The sequence below is a fragment of the Gymnoscopelus microlampas genome (assembly GCF_963454915.1).
Source record: "Gymnoscopelus microlampas genome assembly, chromosome: 4".
Classification (NCBI taxonomy): Eukaryota; Metazoa; Chordata; class Actinopteri; order Myctophiformes; family Myctophidae; genus Gymnoscopelus; species Gymnoscopelus microlampas.
Window position 1 is genome coordinate 23,523,481 of NC_139941.1, and position 25,269 is coordinate 23,548,749.

A 25,269-nucleotide genomic window follows, 5' to 3' on the forward strand; every position below is an offset into this window, starting at 1 on the left:
TAGAACCATCATTTTTAGAATCTTAATACATGATTTATCATCTCCGTTTTATTATGAATACCCATATGTTTCCATACACTTAAAATATGTGAAACAAATGTATAAAATGTTGCGGTAACAGTTTTCAGACCGATTTGACAGATGCTGTACATTTGAATACTGGCATTTCTTTCTGGTAAGACGCATGTAAACAATGTATCTGGTTCAGTTCAGTCCGTTCATTTCAAATCTCTCACTCAGTTGACATATATGTTAAGAACTAGCAGGAAGTGTTCCTGAAGTCCTCATCCGCCCAAGTCCAGAACTGGGCTTGGATCCAATGTCCTTTATGTACTGTAAGCCTCACCTATCACCTAATACCTGGGGTACAGAACCCTCTGAATCTGCCCATCGGCCTTAAGTGTGTCCAACCACTTCCCACATTGGAAGATAGTGGTCACTGAATTGGCTGTATTGGTCACTTCAACGCACTCCAAGTACCACCCTGCACTGGGCCCGGAGTTGTCGTGCGCCACCTTCACTCTCAGCAGCTCGCCCAGATCCAGCATCTCCAGAACAAAGCGGTCCGTATGCCCCCGCTCGAAAAGGTTACGGAATTTTTGCTTCATCTGTCTTGTGCCAGAGTCCCCGTTGACACCGTAAAGGGTGATGAAAACGTTGGCGTCTGTGCCTGCCCCTTTGACGTCCCCAGTAATGACAATGATCTCATACTTGACAGGAACGAGGTTGCGAACTTTGCTCGCAAAGCTCTCGATGGACTTGTAACACTCGAAGGTCTGAAACTCGTCCTTTTTAGATGCCAGGGGAATCCGAGCATCACAGCGGAAGAAATACCTATAGTAGACAGTGGGGATAGGCGGAGACATGGTGTTTAGGACAACATCAGCATTACCAAATTGCTGTTTGCATAATTTTTATCCCTCGATTTTGTAAACCTTTTTTCACCCGGTGCCAATTTGCTAAGTGATCCTGGGCACTACACTCCCCCCACCAGCCTAGGGAGGCCAGGGCCGAGCTCATGCCTCCTTCAGTGCATGAGAGCCAACTGACCTTCTTGTCACCTGACGGGGGAGTTTCCCTGGTTGGACGTAGCGTGTGGAAGGAACACGTTATTCCAACCAGTTCCCTTCCCCTCCATCAGGCGCCGCAGCTGACCAGGGGGAGGCAGTATAGTGACCAGGATTACTACATGTTTTTGTGAGGGTATTAACTACCCTAGGAGACACGGGGAGAACATGCAAACTCCACACAGAGTAGGCCCTTTCGCCAACCCCACCTAGGGTATGGGCACTGGTGACGCGGAGGAGAAGACACGCCCCCAGCGCCCACAGCGTCCCCGGCGGGGACCCAGGAACTTCTAGCTCGAACCCAGGACCTTCTAGCTGTGAGGCGACAGCGCTACCGACTGCGCCACCGTGCCCCTTCAAATTGCTGTTTACTTTCAGGGTTCGATTTGCATGCATGCATACAGTACATACATGCATGATGTTTGCTATTTATTGATTATATCACAATTTAAGAATTTAATGAAAAATGTATGTTAGCCACATTAACCCTTTAAACTCCCCCTTCCCCTCGATAGCGAAAATAGCCGACGGTCACAATGTGCCTCGTGACCTTGTAGATCGGTTATCTTCGCTATTTGTCATACAATGAAGTACATAGGGCTGAATCAGTTAAATCGGTTTTGTTTGTTATTCCACAAATCGAACACTGGTTTACATGTTTATGATATTCTAACTTTCACTCACTTGTTTCCAAGCTCCTTTTCTGTCACCACAACCTCCATGACATGCCAGAAAGCTTCCCCCTTCACCTTCTTGCCCTCTTTAGTTATGTGGCCGAGGCAGATGCCAGCTATCTGCCCCACGTGCTTGGATGAAAATTCAAATGTGTCTGTGGCACCACTGTAAAGATACAAAACATTTAAATCCATTAAAGTCAAATCCAGTTTCAACTGCAGTGCATGCATACAGATAGGTGGTAAAATCACTGGTCCTCCGCCAGGAATCTTTACTCACACATCTGATGACTTAACTCTCCTGGGAGTCTGAGAATAATGCTTGTAGAACAGAAAATGGGGGTACAAGGGTGGAAAAACAAGTGGAAGAGAGATGATTCTGCAAGGCCACATATAAAGCAAGCGAGGGTCTCTCTTTGAGCTCCTACCTTTGGAACTTCTTTTTCTTATTCTCCATAACAAACTCCTTTGATCTGGCTTTCTTTCCTTCCAACACGATGTAGGCATTTTCAGAGGTGTCAGCATCATCTGTGCTAGCGGTTGTTGTAGCGATCTCATATTCTGAGACATAAAAAAGATGATAGAGGTTGGGCAACAGCAATAATTTAAAACAGTGTTTCCCAAACATGGGGCTGTGACCCATTTTGGGTGCATCTAAAAAAAGAAATCCCGAAAGTTCTAAAATGTTTCCAAAACATTTCTGAAATATTCTCTCTTTTATAATAGTGAATATTTTAACTATTTTTGAAATAGGATTAAGTGATTAATTCGTTAATCTGATTTAACACCAGATGGCTGACTATCCAATCAAATCCACTTTATAGAGCACATTAAAACAACAGCGTTGACCAAAGTGCTGTACCTCAGTAAAACAAATATATACAAAAAAATACTAAGATTAAAACCTATATAGACAGTATATACTATACTGTCCAGTGTATATACTATATATAGACAGTTGGACAATCATACAATCCATTGCTACTAACTGGTTTTGTCACTGAGGTCCACATTGTCATTGTTAGCACAGGCCAGCTCTCTCATGATCTGCCCGTCATCTTCACCACTTGCCAGCCAGCGGTCACAGGGGAACCTGAAGGTCTGGCTCATGGCTTCATCCTTCACATCAATGAACTCAAGGTGCCACCCTGGACAAGGACCTATGTTGGGGCAACAGTTTCTCATTTACTAGTATACTATGTCAAAAAACAAAGCAAAAAAAATGAGTTGAAATTTCTTGCAATTCTAACATAAATTCAGATTTTCTTTTCTAAGAAAAGCCTATCAGAATTACAATTCTGGGGAAAAAAAACTGGCATAAAATGGCTTCCATAAAACATACCATACTGTCATCAAAAACAAAAAAAAATCCACATATACCATCTCAGAATCTAGGCCCAAATCCTTTTTGTCGACTCCCACTTACTCCCATTTGTGGATTTGTGGACAGACACCAATTTTATCCAATCAGGAAAGGCTATTTTGTCTTCTCGTTTTTTGTTTCATCACTTAAAATGTTACTTGTTTATCTTTATCCTGTATGAGTTCTCTCACATGATTAGATACAATTGGTATCTCAACCTGAAAATATATTTTCTTTTTACTAAAGAGGTGGAGAGAAAGGGAGACTCCTATTACTAAACAAACACTCTATAGCAATGATTACTATCAGAATATGGAGCTATTCAACGCATATTCTAACCCAAAAATATCACATACACCCCCTTTAACTAATGATAATAAATGTGTAATAATCCATTTATTTATTCATTCAAGTGCATTGTGGAATGTTACTACCCTTTATGTACAGTTTCAGTTGTGCATTAATTATGTGCGAACAATCTATGGCAATAAAGATAATCTCATTCTGATCAGACAGTATTGAATATGATTGATCATCTTGATTTTGTGTTGGTAAATCATGAAAACAATGATGAGCTTACTTGCTGGTATGCTTTTCTGAAACTCATCCCTGCCATCACTTCCTCACCTTTGTTGTCATGCCACACCCGGGCCTTGGAGAGCTCACCAATACTGATCATGTCAGGGAACCGAAACACATCCTTCCCTTTACGTTCAAACTTGTTCCTGTTAGTGCTGTGCTGCAGATGCAGTGTTCCTGTGTCCCCGTACTCTCCAAAAAACACCAAGCACACATTGGCATCAGTGCCAGCATCTGGAATATAACAAAGAAAAGAAGGGCAAGACCATTACAAAAAGGGACAGAGCTGTACATTGAAATCCTACAAAAACTTTAAACATATTTTTTTATCTTATATTAATATTTGAATTGGCTTAAGGGAGGACTGGCTGGCAGGCCGGTGGACCACGTTGTCACGCTCAAGTCATAGAAACAAGCTTATTATAAAAGTTTATACCACAAATAAATGTTTTCCTTCATTCCTTTTCCTTTTTAGAGTATCCAGGACAGATCCTTGTTCGTAAGTGGGTTAAGACTTTGATTCGGTCCATTTGGGGTATTCTTAGGTTGAGGCTGATCATCAGTTTTAGGTTCAATGTCATCAAAATTGTATTTAAAACCAATTACAAACTATTATAATTGAAATAATAATAACTAGAAAAGGGCACTCCACGGAGTGTATATCTCCACCCAGGGCTGCGTAAGTCATGGGTTGCAGCCTGAGGAAGCTGTGAGGAGGAATAGATGTCTACAACATACGGGTCAACGTATTTTGGTGGAAATATTTAACTTTAAATGTATTATGATGAAAAGCCAATAGGGTTTTCGGAAAAGATATTTCTTGATAGATTATTTCGGTTGCTCTAACAAGCCTTAGAGAGTTAACAGCTTTTTCATATGCCAGAAACTACAGTATAGGACAGTAGTGTGAACCCACTTCCGAGGTCACTGGTCTGCACTTCGATGGTGTAGGTTGTTTTCTCCACCATCTCCTCCTCATCCACAACAGCTGCCAGCTCGCACACTGTGGTCCTCTTTGGTCCTTTGGTCTTCGACAGCCACTCTTCATAGGTGAACACATATACCTCCTCGGTGGTCAAGTTCCGCATCGTGATCTACAGAAGATATTGTGACATGTACTGTACAGTAACAAATCTTGGCTGGGAGACTACATATATACCAGCCAGGCCACAGGTTTATGTCTCACAAACTCTGGAGAGAGCATGGCACTAAAAGTTATCTCAAAGGTTAATCAAGAGGTAACATTTTATAGATAGAAGTGCTCTTGAAGTAATGGCAGAGGCCACCCATAAAGATCCTTAAAAGGAAACTGCAGATCTTGCAAAAATACACTGGAAATTGTTTGAATGTATTTATTATTGATGTTATTGTTCTGTATGTCTCTGCCACACCCCCGCTTATATGACCAACCGTGTCAAAGAACCAGTCTGGGCGACTTCCCGTGCCATCAATTCGGAGTCTGATCTTCTTCAGAGGAGCAATGTCATCGACCTCCAGGTTGAACACGTCGTCTTGGCCCCGTTCAAACCTAGTTTGTATTTGTAGTATCAGAAAGGTTAGTGCCAATAGCCGATGCCACACAGCTAAATCCAGATTTTACAGTCCCTCGAAGTGAAGAGTGAAGACTGACCTGGTTTCGCACTTCTGTAGCATCATCTCCTCTGTGCTACCGTTGGCTCCATATACAGTCATGAAGATGTTGGTATCTGTTCCTGCATTTTGAGTGTCACCTGTGACAACTGTGGTCTCATAGACAACCTAAAAGGAACATTCCATCATTATAATAAATGTAATTACTTCCAATATGTTTTATTATTATTATTCAGTCACTAAAATTATTTTAGTGACTTTCGAGTGAATCACCTTGCGGATAATGTTGAGCATGCTGGAGTCCAACACGTTGAACAGTCTGGCGGTGAGACCGTCTCCTCTGTCTTTAGCCAGCCAGCAATTAACATTGAAGATATACTTGATACCTTTAGTTGGCACGGCAACTGACAGCTCTTCCACCAGCCAGCAGCTCTCTGGGGTGATACCGTTGTGGCCAAGCTGAGGGTGAGATAGAGAAAGCGAGAGCGAGAGTGAGATGATAAAGCAAAAGAATTGCAGCAAAAAGAATAGCTCAAGGCAAACAAGAATTAATTTCATAAATGCGGAGTAGTTTTAAAAAGACAGAATTCTCACCTCCACCCTTTTGATCTCTCCTACATCATTTCCATAACTAACAAACGTCTCCATTGTGCCGGGAGCAAAGCATTTCTTCCCCTCTGGCAGATCCATCCACAGGCGCTCCGTCTCCGCGTCGTTGGGTCCAATGAGGATGACATAGACCCTGGCCGTGGTTTCGGCATCACGCTCATTCACCGTGGACAATGTGAAGTGATAAGGGATGACTGTGTGAAATAGAAGAGGAGTCAACCACTTCATTTCAACATGTTTTTCACACAGCTGTGTACACTGCACCGTACATACAGTATGTTTCTCAATCTTGAATTGAAAGCGATCCAAGTCGTGTGTTGCTGTTTGTTATATAAAATTGCCAAATGGTAAATGGTGCATAGCGCCTTATCCAATTATTTCATTCACCCATTCACACACACATTCATACACTGATGGAGGAAGAAACCATGCAAGGCAATCATTAGGAGCAGTTAGGGGTTAACTGTCTTGCTCAAGGACACAAAGCCAGGACGAGCCGGTAACAAACCAGGAACCTTCCGTTTGCAAGATGGATGCTCTACCTTCTGAGCCAGTGTCACCCCCAAACTACAGAACAGTACACATTATATTTTCAGGACAAATAAGAATAAATGCATGGTTGCCTTACTTGGACCCTCCTCTACAACGGCTGCTGCCTTCTTTTTCTTTTTCTTCTTGTTGGCATTTCTATCCAAGTCCAACTTGGCCTGGGCAATCCTCTTGGCGTTTGGATCAGTGTGTCTCTCACTTCCCTCATAACCCTGAACACAACACAACACATAAGATAAACAAGCTAGAAATAACAAGACAAACGTATGCCTATTGACAGCAGCTAACCGAAATCTATTAACCCATTAAGACCGGGAAAGCATCTGTAATTTAAATTTTTAACCACTATAACCATTATTTTATACTTTGGCTATTCAAAAATAGCAGATATACAAGCTCATAGCGCGGCGCTGCTATTAAAAAAAAATCATGAATCTTTGAATATATATATATTATTATATTTTTAAGCAAACATTTGTAACTTAAATCTTTGCTTCTGGAGGTCCCAGGATCAAAATATTTTATAGCCAAATTAATCAAAAGATTTCACATTCCCGGTCTTAATGCGTTAATTAAAAAATGCAATAAAAACAAATTCCTGTTGTATTCAGTTGCTGATACACATTAGTTGTTCTAAAACAAAACGAAACCAAACCTTGACAAAGAAGGTTCTGTCTATGCGTTTGTCCTCTTTCTTCTTTGATAGCCATCGCTCGCACAGGAACATGTACACCTCCTCCGTATCCTCGTCTGCCACCTCTACCTGGTCAAGGTACCAGTCCGCCCCAAACCCAGAGTTGTCATGGAAAATGCGGATCTTATACACCTGCCCCAGGTCCACAGCCTCGATCGTAAACTTGTCCACCTGGAAGCCAAACGGGATATCTCAAATACAATCTTGACACTCTTTGCAACAAACGACAGCCCAGCCTTGTCAGTTCTCAGGTACTTTAGGATGCCATATCAAAACGGGGACAGCTAGGGAAAAGAATGCCCTGCCCAAGTCATGATTGTGTCTTTCTCACGTACCTCTCCTCTTTCAAACTTGTTGCTCTGGGTCTCAGATTTGCTGAGTTTGCGTGGCCCAGTGTCTCCCAAATCTCCATAGACGGTGAGGAAGACATTGGCATCAGTACCTGCTCCTGACATATCACCCGTCCGCACAGAGACGTGGTATACGTGAGCTATCACAGGAGAAAGCGGTGTCAGTCAATGATGAAAGTGATCGCTTAGAATTCCACCGTTACTTTCTTTCTTGAGTTTGACCTAGTCTCTCAAGCGAAACTGTCATTGTAAAATGCTGTTCACACATTTCAGGATATTAACCACTTAAGCCCTACTTCATTGTACAATGAATAGCGACAATAGCTGATCTACAAGCTCACAACAAAGCTCACGCTATTTTCATTTGTTTTTTCTTTTAAGAAAAAACATGTTTTTTGCGCTACCATCTCTGATGTGACACACATGGGGGACCTACTTTCCAGGGCGTCCTCTACCTCGATCTCAGTCAGTTTTATCTTTTCCTTGACGAGTTTTTGAGTGATTATGTCAGAGGGAACCAGCTCCCTCACTGTCTCCCCGTCCTCCTCCGACTTTGCCAGCCAGGTTTCACATGGGAAAATGGTTGTCTCCGAACCCTAAACCATAAAACAGATACGAGTCCTCAAAGTGGGTTTAACTGCTGCCCTTCTTACCTGCCTACAGCATCTATCTCTCCATCATAACATGTAATTAAATATATGTGTATATCTATTACAATTTACACGTTTAGCAGGGTAAACACATACATCAAATGCAGAGAGACAGTGTAGTGCCTCAGAAATCTAGGATCATAGGTAAACCAAGAACCTAGCATCAGTCTAAACAATATAATATCAAAAACATAATAATCTTTACATTGAAACTATAGAAACTATAGGGTGCCAGGTAAACAAATGAAGCATCTGTCTAAATAACATGCTATCTAAATTACGTTTTAACTTTTGCATAAGACTGCATAGTCGTCAAGGCTAAGGAGGAATCTGAAGAGGTCCTCGGATTACGGCAGAAAATTGAGAATGAATCTACAGTTCTAACTGCAGATTCACAGATGTGTATCTGTGTATCTGTGTATCTGTCTGTCTGTCTATTTATTTGTTTAGACATTTTTTTTTCTTTTAGCTTTTGTTGAGTTGAGTGGAAAGAGACAGCAAATGTGGAGAGCGAGATGAGGAAGCAAAGAGCCCATGGGTGGGATGTTTAGTAATCTATGTCTATTAACAGAAATGTGCATAAAGAAAGGATAGCCAACAGGGATTTGGGACTTTCAGTACCTTTCCTTTTCTTAGCAGCCGTCTGATCTCCACTCGGTCAAGGTGCCATCCAGGATTGGTGCCTTTATTGTCGTGTCCAATCCTGATTTTTTCTATGACTTCACCAACATCCTCCAACTGGGGAAGGACAATAGAATTGTCAATTGTTCAAAATAGTGACAATAGCAGATCTACCAGCTCTTGTAGATCTGCAGTTGTAAAAATAATAATAAAAAAGGAACCGTTTTGGACGTACAAGTTTTCCACCCGACAAGTTATTTAGCTAGTTTCCTGCAGATCCACGCACTCACCTCCACAATGAACATATCCTCAGCCCCCCTCTCAAAGTACAGCATTCTCTCTCGCTCGTTTACACACAGGGATTTCTGCTGTGTGCATACGGCCTTACGGCCGTATAGAACTATGAAGACATCGGCATCTGTCCCAGCGCCAAACTCATCACTGGTGTATACCTTTATCTCATATGGCACAACTGAAAAGACATGATTGTATGTTAAATATTACAGTGGTGTAAAGTAACTAAGTACATTCACTCAAGTACTGTACTTTTCGTCAATTTTTAGATACTTTTACTTTACTGGAGTATTACCAATTTTCAGTACTTTTACTTCTTCTCCACTACATCTCAGAGGCAAATATTACACTTTTACTCCATTACAATTATTTGAAAACTTTAATTACTAGTTACTTTGTAGATTTTGATTACTATTATTACAAAACATACATTTCCCACTTCAGCCGTATGTACATTTCGGCCATTTGAAAATAGCCAATTGCGACACATTGTGAGCTTGTAGATCTGCTATTTTCAATAGATTTTTTTAAACATTTTATACGTTTGATTTTTTTTTTATTGTGTAACGGGACATTCTGCATAATGAGCACTTTCTACTTTTGGTACTTTAAGTACATTTTGATACCAATACGTTTGTACTTTTACTCAAGTGCATTTTGAATTACAGACTTTTACTTGTAACAGAGTATTTCTACATTGCAGTATTGATACTTTTACTTAAGTAAATCATTTTAGTACTTTTTCCACCACTGAAATATTATGATGCAAGTATGATATAATATATACAGTATATCGTTATATACATATAAAGTCACTCACATGGCGTGTAGAGTTCTGTCTGTAGCTCAGCAGGGAAGAGGTCTCTGACTATGAACCCGTCATCCTCTCCTTTGTCCAGCCAACGGCCACATGGGAAGCGTAGTCGCAGACCTTGTGATACGGCGTCAATCTCCACCCAGTCCAAGAACCATCCAGATGAGGGCCCTGGTAGCAGTGGTGGAAGAAGTACTCACATGTTTTACTCAAGTAAAAGTATCAACACGGCAATGTAGATAAACTCTGTTACAAGTCGAAGTCCCGTATTCAAAATGTAAAAGTACTCATTGTGCAGAATGTCAATGCAAAATAAGCATATTCTGGCATTAAGTATTCTGTAAGTTATTGAGCTACAGAAGTTGACATTATTATTACATCACTCTGAAGCTCACCTGAATTGTCGTGGCCGATACGTATCTTTTCAAGGTCTCCCAGATCTACTGCCTCAACAGTGAACTCATCAACCATTCCGTGTTCAAACTTGTTCTTATGGGTCTTGCACGCTTTCAACATGATTACCCCTGGGAGATTTGAGTTATTAGTTAGTTATTTAAACATCACATGCAGCACACACACCACGCTGTCATAGCAATATAGGACGAGGCATTTGACTGCCGACGCAGCAGACTTACCTGTATCATCATTTTCACCAAAGAGGATGGCAAAGACATTGGCATCAGTTCCGGCGTGCTTCTTTTCCCCAGTTTTTATTTTCAGAGTGTATGTGGTGGACATGGCTGTAAGATGACACACAAGATGAACAAAAACAAATTGGTGCCAGATTTTGCAATGTTACATATTTGCAGAATCTGGTTTGTTTACATTAGTTTATGTGATAAAAGAGTGACTTTGAGAGCTCTCGTACCGAAGTCCGTGAGAAGACCATTTTGTAATATGAATTTCTAATCAACGGCAAAATATTGAACATGCCTCAGCAATATTTGTAACTACAGTTAAGCACGCAATCCAAAACTCTGCCAAAGTCAAATCTTGCTTTAAACCCTATACAGATATACTTCAGTTGACCGGGGTCTGTACTTCATCCCTTATTTTTTCTACAGCAAATATCTTAGCCAAAAATCACACATTGTGAACTATTTGTACCAAATGTTTGCACATTATCATATGCCAAGAATAGGGACGTTATGGTTCATGTGGAAAATGCACAATGTTTTGGTGGAACTCTATATGCAGTTTTTCAGCAATACTTGCTACAGAATAGCAGAGTTAATTTTTCATCCATAATATCTCCATGTAAAAAAGATGTGTTAGCAATTTTGTCTTATTTGTTTGTATTGTCCTTTGTGTTAATGGTACAATAAGATACCAGGGTTGTGGCTCTTTCGGAGTGGGAACTTTGGGGGGGGGGGGGGGTGGGAGGGGTAACATACACTGTTTTTGTATGCCTTTTGTTATTGACCTCTGTATGTGAAAATATAAAATAAAGAAACCTTGAACAAAACAAAAAAGATGTGTTACCTTTCTGCTCGAGGCCCAGGGCGGTGGCCCCCTCATCATCATCGTCTTTCTTCATAAAAGCTTCGTCCACGGGCACCAGCTCTCTCGCTACCTGTCCGTCATCCTCATCTATCGCCAGCCAGCGGTTACATGGGAAGTAGTAACTACAGACCCACGGACAGAAGGTGATCAGCAGACATGTTTTACAAAGTAACTAGTAACCGAAGTTTTTAAATAATTGTAGAGGAGTAAAAGTACAAAAAAAGTATTTGCTTCTGAGATGTAGTGGAGTATAAGTAAAAGTATTAAAAATAGGAAACACTCCAGCAAAGTAAAGATTCCTAAAACATGTACTGAAGTACTGTACTTGAGTAAATGTACTTTGTTACTTTAGTTTATACCATTGCATTTAGCAGACATTCTTATGGGCTTGAACAGACACCCTGCAGTGTTGAGGCAATAGCTAAATACTTTGTTGTACGATGATGTCTTTTTTTCCCCGCCTATAATGACATGCCTAAAATAGGGATCTCAGGTTGTTGAAAGTGGTTAAACGTACGTGGTGTCATCCTTCGCGTCCGTTATCTCCACGCGGTCCAAGTACCAGGCTGAGTATTGGTTGGTGTTGTCATGACGAATACGCAGCTTTTTCAGAGGGCCCAGTTCAACAGCTGTTACAGTGAAATTATCCTCCTGGGAAATAAAATCATTATCCATATAAGACAAGCATCACCGGATTCTCTGTTTGGGAAGCTTTACTGTACTTGTTAACGCATCATTTACAAATATACAAAGCAGAGACGGTGGCTACGATAACATGATCTTCTTTGTTCAACGTTCAGTGCTGCCCGAGGAAGACCATAAACAATCCCAAAACCAGAATCTGGTGATCCTTGCCATTAATATATCTGGATCTTGCATTGTGCCAGTCAAAACATATGTTGTAATTTTTTGACTGAAGCCTGAGTTTTCTATAATCATTTCACACAGGATTTTGTTGTTATATAATATTTGATTTGTTGTTGTTGCTTGTTTGCCAACTAAAAAGTCTAAATACATCACATTTCAGTTTTATAAACGGGGGAAAACTATTGTAAGTTCAGCAGGTTCCTCCTTAATAGTTGATTTTAAATATTCAACAGCTAGTGTGTATTTTTGGCCATGGCTGACTTCACTCATTGATTTCTATATGAAATGTATATGAGTGGCTGCTCTGTAAGCAAACGTCCACTTCACAACAGTGAATAGACTCCTGTTACATTTGATCTGAAGAAATCAAACCAATTGTCTGTTGACATGAGTTCCGTGATCCTACAGAGCCGGGTGTAATGTTTATATAAATAATTCACTAGCTTGAATTAATTAAGTGATGAGTAAAAGTAGGACAGGTTGAGCGACTCTTGAGGGCCTGATCGGCATCACAGCTGGCTCGCCTGCAGGAGCGCATGTAATCCTACCAGAACACACTCCCGTCCCATCTACAGCCTGCTGGAGGGCTCATGTTGCGTGGAAGTGTTAGTATCTTTGACTAACTCCAATGGGATACCCTTTTCAGCAAGGACAAATTTACGGCCTGTGGCAAAAGGCTCACATTACTATCACTGTTATTTGGGGAATGACTGACAACTAATATTTCTAAGAATGAGGTCCTGACCAAGAAGTCAGCTTCTAAACCAATAGAACAATAATGTTAATCAGACCTATTGAATTCAAGGTGTACCTTAAAGAAAGAAAGAAAAAAAACGTGGCTACTTTATTTGATATTATTATCATTACATTTAACATCATGCTTTATATGAAACAAATTAGAAGCTGCTTATGTTGTTTTCCTGAAGGCATTATCATCTATCACCTTGTATTGTTGTTAGCAAGCTTAATTCTTATTCAATGAAAACCTTTGTTTTATCTAGCCGATTAACACAATTCTCTTCTCTCTGTTTCACCTCGTCCATCGTACCTGTCCACTCTCCCACTTGTTGAGGTTGTTGGATTTCTTGAGATAGCGCTCTCCGCTGTCACCGTTTTCTCCATAAATATTAATGAAGACTTTGGCATCGGTCCCAGCGCCGCTCATAGAGCCAGTGACGACGCACACATCATAGGTGTTCACTGTCAGACAATAGAGGGGATGAATTACTGACACATCTTTGACCTTAAGGAAACTGTGTCAAATCAAACCACACAGTATGCATACTGTGCTACACTACCTCAACCAACATTAGCTAAAGGCTTAAGCCTCGTCTAAAGCAACCTACACCTTGTACTTGTATGATGTGCACAAAATAAGTAAATATCATGTACAGAAATGCTCAGTGTGTATCCACAACTTTCAATTGGGATCTCTTCCACTAATCTAAATTCTTCCAAAATGTCCTGTGTGATATCAGCAACACACTTTCTATGTTCTTTTTGTGTGAAGTACATTTTTTATATTTGAAAAATTGAAGGCATGGCTTTTTAAAAGTAGAGTTGCCTCTCTTCGTAAGGCAGTTTTAATCCCTTTTCAGACAGCATGCAGTGAAACATGACAGGAAAGAATTTGTCGCTGTCAGGCAGAAACTTTGTGTCTCCATACTGTATTTAATCCTTTTATGTGTTTTTATAAATTAATGCCCTATTCTGTACTTTGCCATATGACCGTGTGTTGCAAAAGTACCAAAAATAGCAGATCTACAACCTCGCAATGCATTTTGAGCTTGTAGATCAGGTCTTTTTGAACATTTTAGCAAATTTGGCAACAATGACATGCCCAAAATAGGGATTCCAGGGTGAAAGTGGTCAAGTCTGTCTGTGGGTTATTTAACCAATGAAAAGTATTAACGATAGACTAAATAATAACTACATTGGATCAAGTGGAACATGGGTTCTCTTGTGGCCATGTCCTGAAAATAAAGGTTTTGGATATGCAATACAAAGTCTCTGGCCGACAGCGATATTATGATAAATTTAAATGCACAAAGTCATGAGCATGCATATTCTTTATCCTGTGCAAGGTAACAACTTTTGCAGCTATTTAAGTGCCACTGGGCTGAAATCAAGCTCTCCCAAATCCCAACTCAAATATTTGAAACCTGATTTATCAGACGCATCTTTCCCCCATGGCATCTGCTTAGGGGGGAGATCCACTGTACTATAGGTGAAAGATGGGGCACGGAATTAACCGGAACACCACTGTGGTCAATACTCCCTCACTAGCTGTGTGTGCTGTGTAGGGCAGCAACTAATGATTATCTTCTTAGCGATTATTCATTCAATTCCTTTTTTCGATCAATTGAATAATCAAAAATGGCTTATCGTGAAATAGTCAGCTATTGTTAGTATATTTGATTTTTTTGTTTTTTTTTTACATTTCTTTAAACTTTTCGCCTATAATAACATGCCAAAAAAATGTGATAGATTATTAATCGATAATTTTAAATGATCGATTATTTTTTTATAATGGATTAAATCAATTAGTTTGATTAACTCTTGCACCATGTGTGCGTACCTTCCAGTTCCTCTGAATCGTCAGGCAGTAGCTCCACCACCAGCTCCCCGTCATCCTCTCCGTGGGCCAGCCAGCGGGAGGCGGGGAACAAGTACGTCAGCACCACTTCCTGCATCTCCTCCTCTCCGTCCCCCTCTTCATCGTTTTCCTCATCCTTCTTCTTTTTCTTCTTCTTCTTCTTGTCGTCCATGTCCTTTTTCTTCTCCTTGGGCCTCATGGCCATGATGATACGCCTGAGCTCTACCTTCTCCAGGTACCAGCCAGGCCCGATGCCTTTGTTGTCGTGACCGATGCGAATCTTGAACACCTTCCCCACGTCTTTGGCCGCTATCTGCCAAACGGACGGAGAGAGGGATGACTTACAGTACCATATGGCAAGGTTGCTATAAAGGCTGGGCAATATATCAGTATTATATCCATATCCTGATATGAAACAATATCATCTTCATATCGTGATATATGGCATAAGTGTTTTTTTTCCTGTTTTTAATCACTTAGGCCCTATTTTATACTTTCAATCTATCTATCCATCCATCCATCCTATATACAGAATATAGATACAGTATAGTCAGTCACTATAGTCAATACAATATTATCGTCACAATATCTAGTTATTCGCTATTTGATTTTGTCCATATCACCCAGTTGCTATGCCTCAAATGTTAAACTGATACTGATACTTCATCATGCCATTACACTGGAATTTGGGCCCTTTGAAAACATGATGTGGGAAGCCTGCCCTAATGGTATGTGCCTATAGAGCACATACCATTAGGGCTGGGTTCTTGCACAGCCGGCCTGAGCTCGGGTTCAACCCTGGGCTATTTGCTATCTCTCTCTCTCCACAATTCCTGTCTCTTTCCACTCTGTCAACAAAAGCAAAAAAAAAAGAAAAGCCCCAAAAATATCTAAAAAACAACCTAAAAAAACAAACAAATATGAGGCACAATCGTAGATACCTTGAATATGTCTGTGGTGTTCTTCTCAAAGTTGTTGGATCTGGTCGCAAGGGTCAGGACCTCTGTCTTCCCATTTTCTCCATAGATCTGGATGAACGCATTGGCATTGGTGCCAGCGAATGTCACATCTCCAGTTACCACCGTTACTTCATAATTAATAACTGAAAAATAAGAGTACGCAAAAAGCCCATGGATACATTAATTAATATTGGAGAGTATGTGGGTTGTGCATGCCATGCACATGTGCAAACATTTGCAGCTTATATTTCTGCCATGCATATTATGTGTATGGATGCATAGTTATGTGTAGGGTTCTCTTTGCTGGGGGGATGGGGGGAATTCATGCCTCTGCTTTTGATATCCCCCCTCTGGTAATTCATTTTTATTACTGGTGGTGGGGATATCATTCCGGTCAGACTGAATAAACTACATACATTTCCTTTAGGGAGTTGTAGAATGTCTTACAGCTAAACTTGGACTATACCAAATCTCTTTGCCAAAGATAGCCAATCAACAAGCTCACAATGTGTTGTGTTGCATTGCTTTGTAAGCTTGTAGATCTGCTATATGTGTGGTTAAGAAAATGTCCTCTGCTCTGTTTAAGCTGATTATGTGTGTGTAGTCTTTTGACTGCAAGAGGGAGTTGTTGCCTACATTGTTCAGTGTCCAGGACCTCACTGGGGTAAAGCTCCACCTCTGTCTTGCCATCGGCCTCTTTTACGTCAAGCCAGCGGTGGGCAGGGAACATGTACTGTTTCCCATGGAGTGGCACTGTGACCTGAACACTGTCCAAAAACCATCCAGCGCTCATACCTTCATTCATATGGCCGATCATCAGACGGTTGATCTGTAATAACAAACAAATTAAGCAGAATATTCAAAATGCTTGGGGAGTCTGGGACATAGTTCAAAAGATGTATTCACTGTATAGCGTGTACAAGGCTTGGTTTTAGGTGCATGTGACTGTTGAGCTAATACTGTCCCACAGGATTGACTTCAACCACTCTCAACCTGGAGTCCCTGTTTAAGGCACATCATTATAGGCAAAAATTCGGAATTCTCAAAATTCACAAACACATTGTGAGCTTGTTGATCAGCTATTTTTGTTCAAATCAAATGAAATCCAACTTTATTTATATAGCACATGTAAAGCCGACCAAAGTGCTGTACAGGTCAAGAAAACAAAAGCTATTTTTGTTATTTGCTTTGTACTACAAAGTTATAGGGGTTAAGTGGCTGACAGACTAGTTTGTCTCAATTATGTCCCACCTGTCCAATGTCAAAGGTTTCCACGACGAAGATGTCAATCCGGCCGTCTTCGTAGTAGTTCCCGAGGTCGTTGTCTGAGACCACTAGCATATTCTTAGTGGTGTCACCTTTCTCCCCGTAAAGCTTGCAAAACACCCTGGAGTCTGAACTGGCCCCAGGGACGTCACCTGTCTTCACCGCAATTATATAATCGGTATCTAACACACACACAAGGTATTACAGACAGATATACACACAATCACAAACACACAAACAGACAGACACAGATACACAGACACAGAGACATGCAAAAACACATACTGTGGACATTTATACCTCCATCAAACCAAACTCAAAACACACAAATTACACCCACAAAATGATATTAAATTATATTTTTGGATTAAGTAACTCCCAAATTACACCCACAAAAAAAGAAGGAAAACAAGAAAGAAAGTAAAACGCACTTACTGAAGAGACGTTGCCCTTCTGCTCGTGGCACTAACTCCCTAACAATCTGTCCATCATCCTCACCGCGGTCAAGCCATCTAGGACAATATAACACAAAAAACATTGTTATCTCACAGTCTAACGTCTGTTCCACTGGAAAGACTGTATTCAGTAGAGTGCATACCTCTGCCAACACTATGCAGTTGTCAAGATATTCCATTTCCACATGTGGGATAATTCAGCACTATATCTGTTCTTTGGCTGGGAATGAGCTCTCCAGCATCCCCATTTTGTTTGATTAGGCCAATAACGTAGAGTTTGCCCTCACATGTCTACTGATAGGCATGCACTGTTTCATGGTATTACGTGGATCCACGCTCACCAACACACACCCCTTTAGCCAATCAGTTGGAAGGGTTCACTTCTTCCCTGTCCCATGATGAGTCTGACCAAACTTCCCACAAGGTTTCCTGCTAATCTGATCAAAAATCTGGGAGATATCCTTCGAACAGTCAAAGTGTTGTGTGAATCCGTTTGAAAGTTGCATTCCCTTTTATGAGAAGACACGGTCATGGCCACACAGCCCAGTTCTTCCTATGACCACACTTTCCACAAAATTTCATGCATGCAAATTCGATCAAATCTTTTGGAGATATCCTACTAACAGTAAAAAACTAACAAATAACAAACAAACAAACAAACAAACATAATGGAACAAAAACATAACTCCTTTTATGAGCCTACAACCCACCTATTACAGGGGAACTCCAGAGCATGGGCCTCAGCCTGTCCCTCCTCTCTGATAAGCACTTTTTCCAGGTACCAACCACAGCCACCACCCCGGCCATCATGTCCTATCCTCGCCCGGCGCACCTGTCCGATGGTCGCCGCCTCGACTAAAAACTCATCAAACTGTAAGAGACAGATTATAAGGAACATATCATTATAATACCGTTTACCCATTGGCACGCTGACATCTGCCATACTATTTGAGCAGATACACTACATTATCAGATATGATAATTGGACTGTTGATGCCACTAATATTTGTTCTGGAATATGACATGATAACAACGTTACAATAGGTATGACATGGTTGTACGCACGTTGCCTTTCTCAAACTTGTTGACGTTGTTTTTGCAGTTGATCATCAACCGCTCCCCGGTGTCACCCAGATCTCCAAAGATATTGACGTAAACGGTCGCATCTGTGCCACTGCCACCAACAGTGCCCGTGCATATAGTCACTCTGTACTTGATCACTGCCAAACACATACACATCCTCTGTTCAGACTTTCACGGATGTTCTATGTAGGACAAGACTGACGATTTTGGTTGCATACAGGTGAATTCACACCGCAAAAATACTCTGTTTATTTATTCATTTGTATGCTTTCAGAGTTAAAGTAACACTAAGGGTAAGGGTGCAAAAGTTAATCGAACTGATCGATTCAGCGATGGAGTGTTGATTTAGGCTGAAAACAAGCCTTAAACAGTGGAATATGTCAGCACATATGAACATACCGGGCAGTGGCTCTGCGATCAGATCTCCAGTGGCAGGGAGTTCTCTCACCACTTCATTGTCATCCTCACTGACGTCCAGCCAGCGCTCACACGGGAACTTGTACTTCTCCTTTGTCAACGTCTTCATCAGAGTAGCCTGGGCAGAGGAAGAGAGCACCGGAAAGCTTGTTTGCTTGTCCTAGGCATCAGGGTTCGAGTGGCCTTTTAAACTCATGAACCATAGCATCCCTATTCTGGTCATGGCACAATAGGCGAACATTTGGCTGAAATAGACACAAATAACAGATCTACAACCACACAACGTGTCGCATTAGATTGGCTATTTTCGACAAAGGGATTTGATGTAGAGGGGAAAAAAGTAGGGGACCAAGTATAGATCCCTGGGGGACAGCGGTCAACAGTTTCATTTAATCTTTTAACTCAAAATGTGCTCTTACAGATTGATATAATTTCACAACAATAACAGAAATGATAAATACAGTAGTACATTGAAAGAGAACTATAAATATGTATTTATAAAGTAGGAGAGCTACTTAAAAAACTGCTAGTGGTGTGGCGCATCAACAAGCTACTTAGTCCTGGGGCCAAGCCAGATTTTGGTACCTAGGTGGCCGTACATTTTTGGTATTTTTGTATTCCTACATGTCTCTAGTTTATATTTTGGTATGATACATCTTCCAATTCAGTAGCCTAATGACAGTAATCACTCTAACCCGGCTAATGTATCCGGTAGGAGACACAAAGTAGAATCTTTGTGTCTCCTACCGGAAATACACCCGGGCATCAAATTATTGCAAAAAAAAAAAAAATATCCATGTATTCAAGGCTTCATGGGGTGTGCAATTGATAGAAAATAAATCATTTTTTGGGTGAACTCCTCCTTTAAGTTTCCCAGGGGGACTCTCTACCCATTCAGCTATGACCACCCTAGACCGAAGGAGGGTCAACTTTTACAAGCTTATGGAAAGCAGTCTTTTTGCAAACACCAAAAATCTGAGAAGTTATCAATTGCACACCCCATGAAGCCTTGAATACATGGATATATTTTGTTTTTTGTCGCAATAATTTGATGCCCGGGTGTATTTCCGGTAGGAGACACAAAGATTCTACTTTGTGTCTCCTACCGGATACATTAGCCGGTAGGTAGTGATAACTGCCATTAAGCTACTGAATTGGAAGATGTATCATACCAAAATATAAACTAGAGACATGTAGGAATACAAAAATACAAAAACTTTACGGCCACCTCAGGTGGTACCAATTTGTGAAAATATCAGTGTTGGCCCCTGGACTAACTGTAGTAATAATAGATCTACTCACCTTACTGAGATGCCAGCCTGCAAACTGACTTCTCTTCTCATGCCAGATGCGAAATTTAAGTAACTTCCCCATTTCAGGCAGCTCAACCTATCAGACCACAACAAAACAAAATAAAAATAAAAATCAGATTCTACTAGTATTTACTACTAGCATACATGCATGCAGTGGTGGAAAGTAACTGAGTACATTTACTTAAGTACTGTACTTAAGTACAATTTTGAGGTATTTGTACTTTACTTGAGTATTTCCAAAGTCCAATACTTTTGCTTCTACTCCACTACATCTTGGATCCAAATATTGTACTTGTACTCCACTACATTTATTTGAAAACTTTAGTTCCTAGTTACTTTGTAGATTTTGATTATTATTATAAAGCATACATTAACCACTTCAGCCCTACATACTGTACATTTCGGCCATTTGAAAATAGCCGAACTACAAGCTCACAATGCGTCGCATTGCCTTAACATGCCGTGTTGCATTGCCTACCTATGTTTTTCTTGCCTACCTATGTTGAATGCACTTATTGTAAATCGCTTTGGATAAAAGCGTCTGCTAAATGACTGTAATGTAATTGTGAGCTTGTAGATCTGCTATTTTCAAAAGATTTTTATACATTTGAAAATTTTAAATGGGACATTCTTCATAATGAGTACTTTTACTTTTGATACTTTAAGTACATTTTGATGCCAATACTTTTGTACTTTTTTCCCCACCACTGCATGCATGTGAGGTATAGCTGCAATACACAGCTGTCCATATCAAAGGCCTGAGACACTTACCATGAACTTATCCGTCATGCCCTGTTCAAAGTTGTCCGTCTTGTTGTCCAGCCTAATCATATCTGACTTGCCCTTCTCTCCATAGATCTGGAAGGAGATGTCTGCGTCTGTCCCCGCGCTCTGCAGGTCTGACGTCCAGATCCACAGGGACCAGGGGTGCCCTGATGAGAACCAGAAAATATATTTGATTATACCTTATTAGTCCCCGCAGGGGGAATTCAGTTTTCAGCTTCATCCGCAGCTGGAGGTTGCTCAGGGGGAGCAGATAGGGGTCAAGTGTCTTGCTCAGGGACACTTTGACACATAGACCGGGGTTGGGAGGCAAACCGGTGACCTTCTGATTACCAGATGGCCTCTCTACGGCCGGCCTAACAACTGTTGAATATATTGTGCCATGTCTTGGGCCATTATGCCCTGGATGAAATTATTCCTATCTTGTAAGTTTAATTAGGGGTCAAACCACCGAAGGTGCTGGAACCCTGTATATATTTTTTTACAGGTTTGTCTTCTGTAAATATAATGAAAACTATACAAGGAAGACACCAGCATGTAAACAACAATCGGTAAGACTTTATATCAAGTTCGGGTCTGACTATAATGCATTATAACCACATTTGTAATGCATTATAATGCACTCATGAAGCTTACAACACTTATTGGATATTTGGTGTGTATCAAAACCAAATAACACTTTGCTTACTCTTCTGTCTTTTCTGTCTGAGTGAAACCATCTCGTAGATCTCCCGCTCTATCAGGCAATCTCCCTCTCGCTCGTCCAGCCACTTATTGCAAGGGAAGGTTTGCTCAATCCCTGTGAAGGGACAGTACACCACCACCTGCAACAAGTGTTAAAAAAACAATAAAAAGACTTACAGCAGTGTTTCAGGTTAGTTTTAAAACCCTTTTGTGATTATAGGCTTTACAAATAAACTTGAGTAGAATTATATCTGTGTGTGTGTGTGTGTGTGTGTGTGTGTGTGTGTGTGTGTGTGCGTGCGTGCGTGCGTGCGTGCGTGCGTGCGTGCGTGCGTGCGTGCGTGCGTGCGTGTGCGTGCGTGTGTGTGTTGCCATGCACTGTACCTTTTCACAATGCCACCCAGAACTGACCCCTGCGTTGTCATGTCCGATAGTGACTCTGCTGAGAGGGCTGAGGAGGGCAGCGAGCTCAACATTGAAGATGTCTGTCAGACCACGCTCAAACTTACCACCCTCCAAAAACACCTGAGTCAGAAATGGAAAATGGATAATTTCAACACAATCCCCAGCTCACTACAGCTCTAGTTCTGCCACTGAAACTGTTCAAATGGCTGAAAAAGGCAGGGGTTTGATGGAAAGTTTGTTACTCACTGTGTGCAAACACAGCCCATTTTCCCATTAAAGCATTGAAGCATGAAGCATTGAAGCATGGACTTATATTTGGGCTGAACCTGTTAGGTGTGAACCAGACCATCTTTGTTTTTCATGAAGCCAAAATGACAACCATGACAGTAGACAATAAATCAGTGTAAAACACATGTTTTTTTTATCATTTATCCAGTAAAAAGTGCTTTTACAGCCTTTCTTTCTACCCCCCCCCCTTCTCATTACCTTGCCACTGTTCTTCGTACCCTTGGAGCCATGCATCACAATGTGTATCTTGGAGTTGGTCCCAGCACCTCGGATGTCCCCTGTCACGATCTGAATCCGGTACACAATGCCTGATGGGTACAGTTACATGTCAGACAATCAGAGAGTCTGCCAGCAGCACCTCTCTGCCTCATCACCCATACTCCCAGAGGAGATGAGCAGGAAAATCTGTCAGATCAAAACACTGATGCAGTCTGACCTAAGAATTAATCCTGTAATAGCAGCTGGTAAGCCGGAAAGAAAATGTTTTGTTTACTATAAAACCCTGCTGGCTTCTACATAAAACTGCCTGTGACAGGAAAAAATCTCTCATGCAGAAGATTCGAAACACAGAGCCAAAATTTACGCTGGAACTTATTCACAGTCATGGCAAAGCAAGACCTAACAGGAAATTCCTGTTAGGTCCTCAGGTGGACTGAGAATGATGAGTGGAATTGCGAATATACGTGCGATCACTCTCAAACAACAAACAATGATGGACATTGACATTAAACATCCATTTCTTTTTGTCTTAATCTTTTACTCCTCTCCATCTAAACAAACCACATCCAAGCAGTCTATCAAATATGGTGTACATAGCGTTGTAATGAGACATTACTGATGTCATATTAATCAAAACGTTCCACCATCCCATATACTGTATGTGAGATACAGACTCCAACATGTCAGACAACATGTTCAACAACTACATCAGGTACAATTTAAAGGAGTATGTCTCAAACGGATGGGCACGTATGTAGTCCTGTCTTGCATTGTTTCCAACTTGCGTGGCGCCTGGCACCAGTCTGATAATACAGGTATAGTAAAGTCTCTGCCCCTCCCTGTTTGTCCATGATTTGTCTTGCTCTGCCCCTCCCATGTCCTGCTCCTAATTCTCCTCGGCCAATCACCTCTCCCCTCTCCTCTGTTGCTAGAAGACTCTGATTGCCCTGAGTACCGTCACCTGTTAGGACCAGCTGAGCCTGGTAGGGTGACAAGCTGGAGCCAACAAGTGCTGGATCCTTAGTTAGTGTGTCAGGTTCTGTGTTAAAGTACTCTGTCTGTGTGTAACTTGTACTGTTGTCATCCTGTGTCGTTCGTCAAGTAACGTCAAGTTCAAGTTCTTTGTTTGAGTTCCTGCACTTGGGTCCTAACACCAGTTTCTGACAGTAAATACAGTATATTATTACTATATGACTATACAGTATAACTATATATTATTTTCTGTGTTCCATTTTACACTTGACTCATATGTATGACTGGTGGCTATGCATTCATTGTAATGATGATAAAATACAAACCTGTAGGCTCTGTCCCTCCCACTAGAATGTCCCTCTGGATCTTCCCATCGTCCTCATCAATGGCAAACCACCGACCGACGGGAAACTCATACACTATCTTGTTCCCCATATCATCCAGTGTCACCTGCATTGAAAAGGAAAGTAAAAATAATTATAATAATTAATAACAAACAAGGCAACCTAGAGGTGTGTATATGTTCAAGCTCAAGTTTGTTTTAGCATTTGCAGCAGACACGAGTGTAATGTACAGACAGACAGACTCTTTACAGTTAGTGTCACACTTGACTCCACAAATAGAAAAATGTGTCTTTAATCAACAACCTGGCTCATTAATACTATAAATGTTGTGTACCATTATAACAGGACACAGTCCTTTGAGGTGGTTATATTCACGACAATTGTTTTGCCAAGTTATACACATGTCAAAGTGTCAGTGAATAGTGGATGCAACAGGGGGCTTGCGTTGACTAACGAATAGGGTTGAAAGGTTCACTTCACTGGGTTCAAAAACATCTCAACAGGGGGAAACAGGATGAGAGAAAATGCAATTAAATTAAAAGGTGGTGGCTCCTGAAACAGCAGTATCATATTCATGACGCACTGTCTGAGCAGAGCCCAAGTGGAGCCGGCCTCAAGTACAGGTATAACACTAGAATGGTTGTGTTTATTCATTACCTTATGGTTAAGTTCAGGTATAAAGCTAAAATGGTTCTGTTTAGGCATTATTTTTTAGATGGTTAAGTTCCGGTATAAAGTTAAAACGGTTGTGTATACACATTACATTATGGTCAAGTTCAGGTAGCTATAAAGCTAAAATGGTTCAGTATTCAAGTATTACCCAATGGTTAAGTTCAGGTATAACATTAAAATGGTTGTATTTAGGCATTATAAGTCATTATGATTTAGGCGTAAGTTAAGGTATTACCTTATGGTTAAGTTAAGGTGAGAGTATACCCTTAAAATGGTTGTTTTAGGCATTACCTTAGAGTTGGATAAGTTCAGATATAACATAAACTTAGGCATAACAACACCAAACCAGTAGCTATTTAAGCTTGTAGATCTGCTGTTTCCGCTATTTTCAATTTATTTTTGAGTATAAAATTATTACTATGTCAGTAATTTTTTTGTATACTTAAGTTATTACAAAGCCTAAAAGGCAAACACAAATTACATTTGAATTCATATGTTCCAAATGTTCAATGCCAACAACACAATTAAATTGTTAATCGCAATTATTTGTATGATAATTAATTGTCGACTTAAATATTTTAATCGTGAC

The 25,269-nt window shown here is 40.7% G+C and overlaps 1 protein-coding gene across 1 annotated transcript; it reads right to left on the reverse strand.

Annotated features, from left to right (window-relative positions):
- Nucleotides 1-47: 47 nt before the first annotated feature.
- Nucleotides 48-24,117, reverse strand: loxhd1b (lipoxygenase homology PLAT domains 1b). The gene is made up of 36 exons (XM_084054905.1): nt 23,991-24,117; nt 22,672-22,781; nt 22,165-22,305; nt 21,785-21,920; nt 21,085-21,245; nt 20,303-20,389; nt 18,983-19,118; nt 18,566-18,720; nt 18,211-18,371; nt 17,481-17,557; nt 17,031-17,227; nt 16,416-16,608; nt 15,762-15,922; nt 14,803-15,133; nt 13,273-13,424; nt 11,875-12,008; nt 11,337-11,479; nt 10,490-10,594; nt 10,250-10,378; nt 9,861-10,025; nt 9,037-9,218; nt 8,747-8,863; nt 7,912-8,071; nt 7,461-7,615; nt 7,087-7,296; nt 6,511-6,643; nt 5,868-6,076; nt 5,547-5,732; nt 5,314-5,441; nt 5,094-5,211; nt 4,600-4,777; nt 3,732-3,917; nt 2,731-2,901; nt 2,170-2,302; nt 1,752-1,907; nt 48-834 (listed from the first exon to the last, which is right to left on the reverse strand). Exons 1-36 carry the CDS (start codon nt 24,097-24,099, stop codon nt 354-356), a joined length of 5,886 nt encoding a protein of 1,961 aa, XP_083911031.1. The 5' UTR covers nt 24,100-24,117; the 3' UTR covers nt 48-353.
- Between the last annotated feature and the right edge of the window lie 1,152 nt (nt 24,118-25,269).

Excerpts from the sequence above, each read along its gene's own strand:
- loxhd1b (XM_084054905.1), bottom strand. The coding sequence starts at position 24,099 with ATGGGGAACAAGATAGTGTATGAGTTTCCCGTCGGTCGGTGGTTTGCC. Across the intron at positions 15,134-15,761 it reads ACACCACAGACATATTCAAG|ATAGCGGCCAAAGACGTGGG; the intron begins GTATCTACGATT and ends TCCGTTTGGCAG. Across the intron at positions 6,644-7,086 it reads ACAGAACCTTCTTTGTCAAG|GGTTATGAGGGAAGTGAGAG; the intron begins GTTTGGTTTCGT and ends TGTTGTGTTCAG.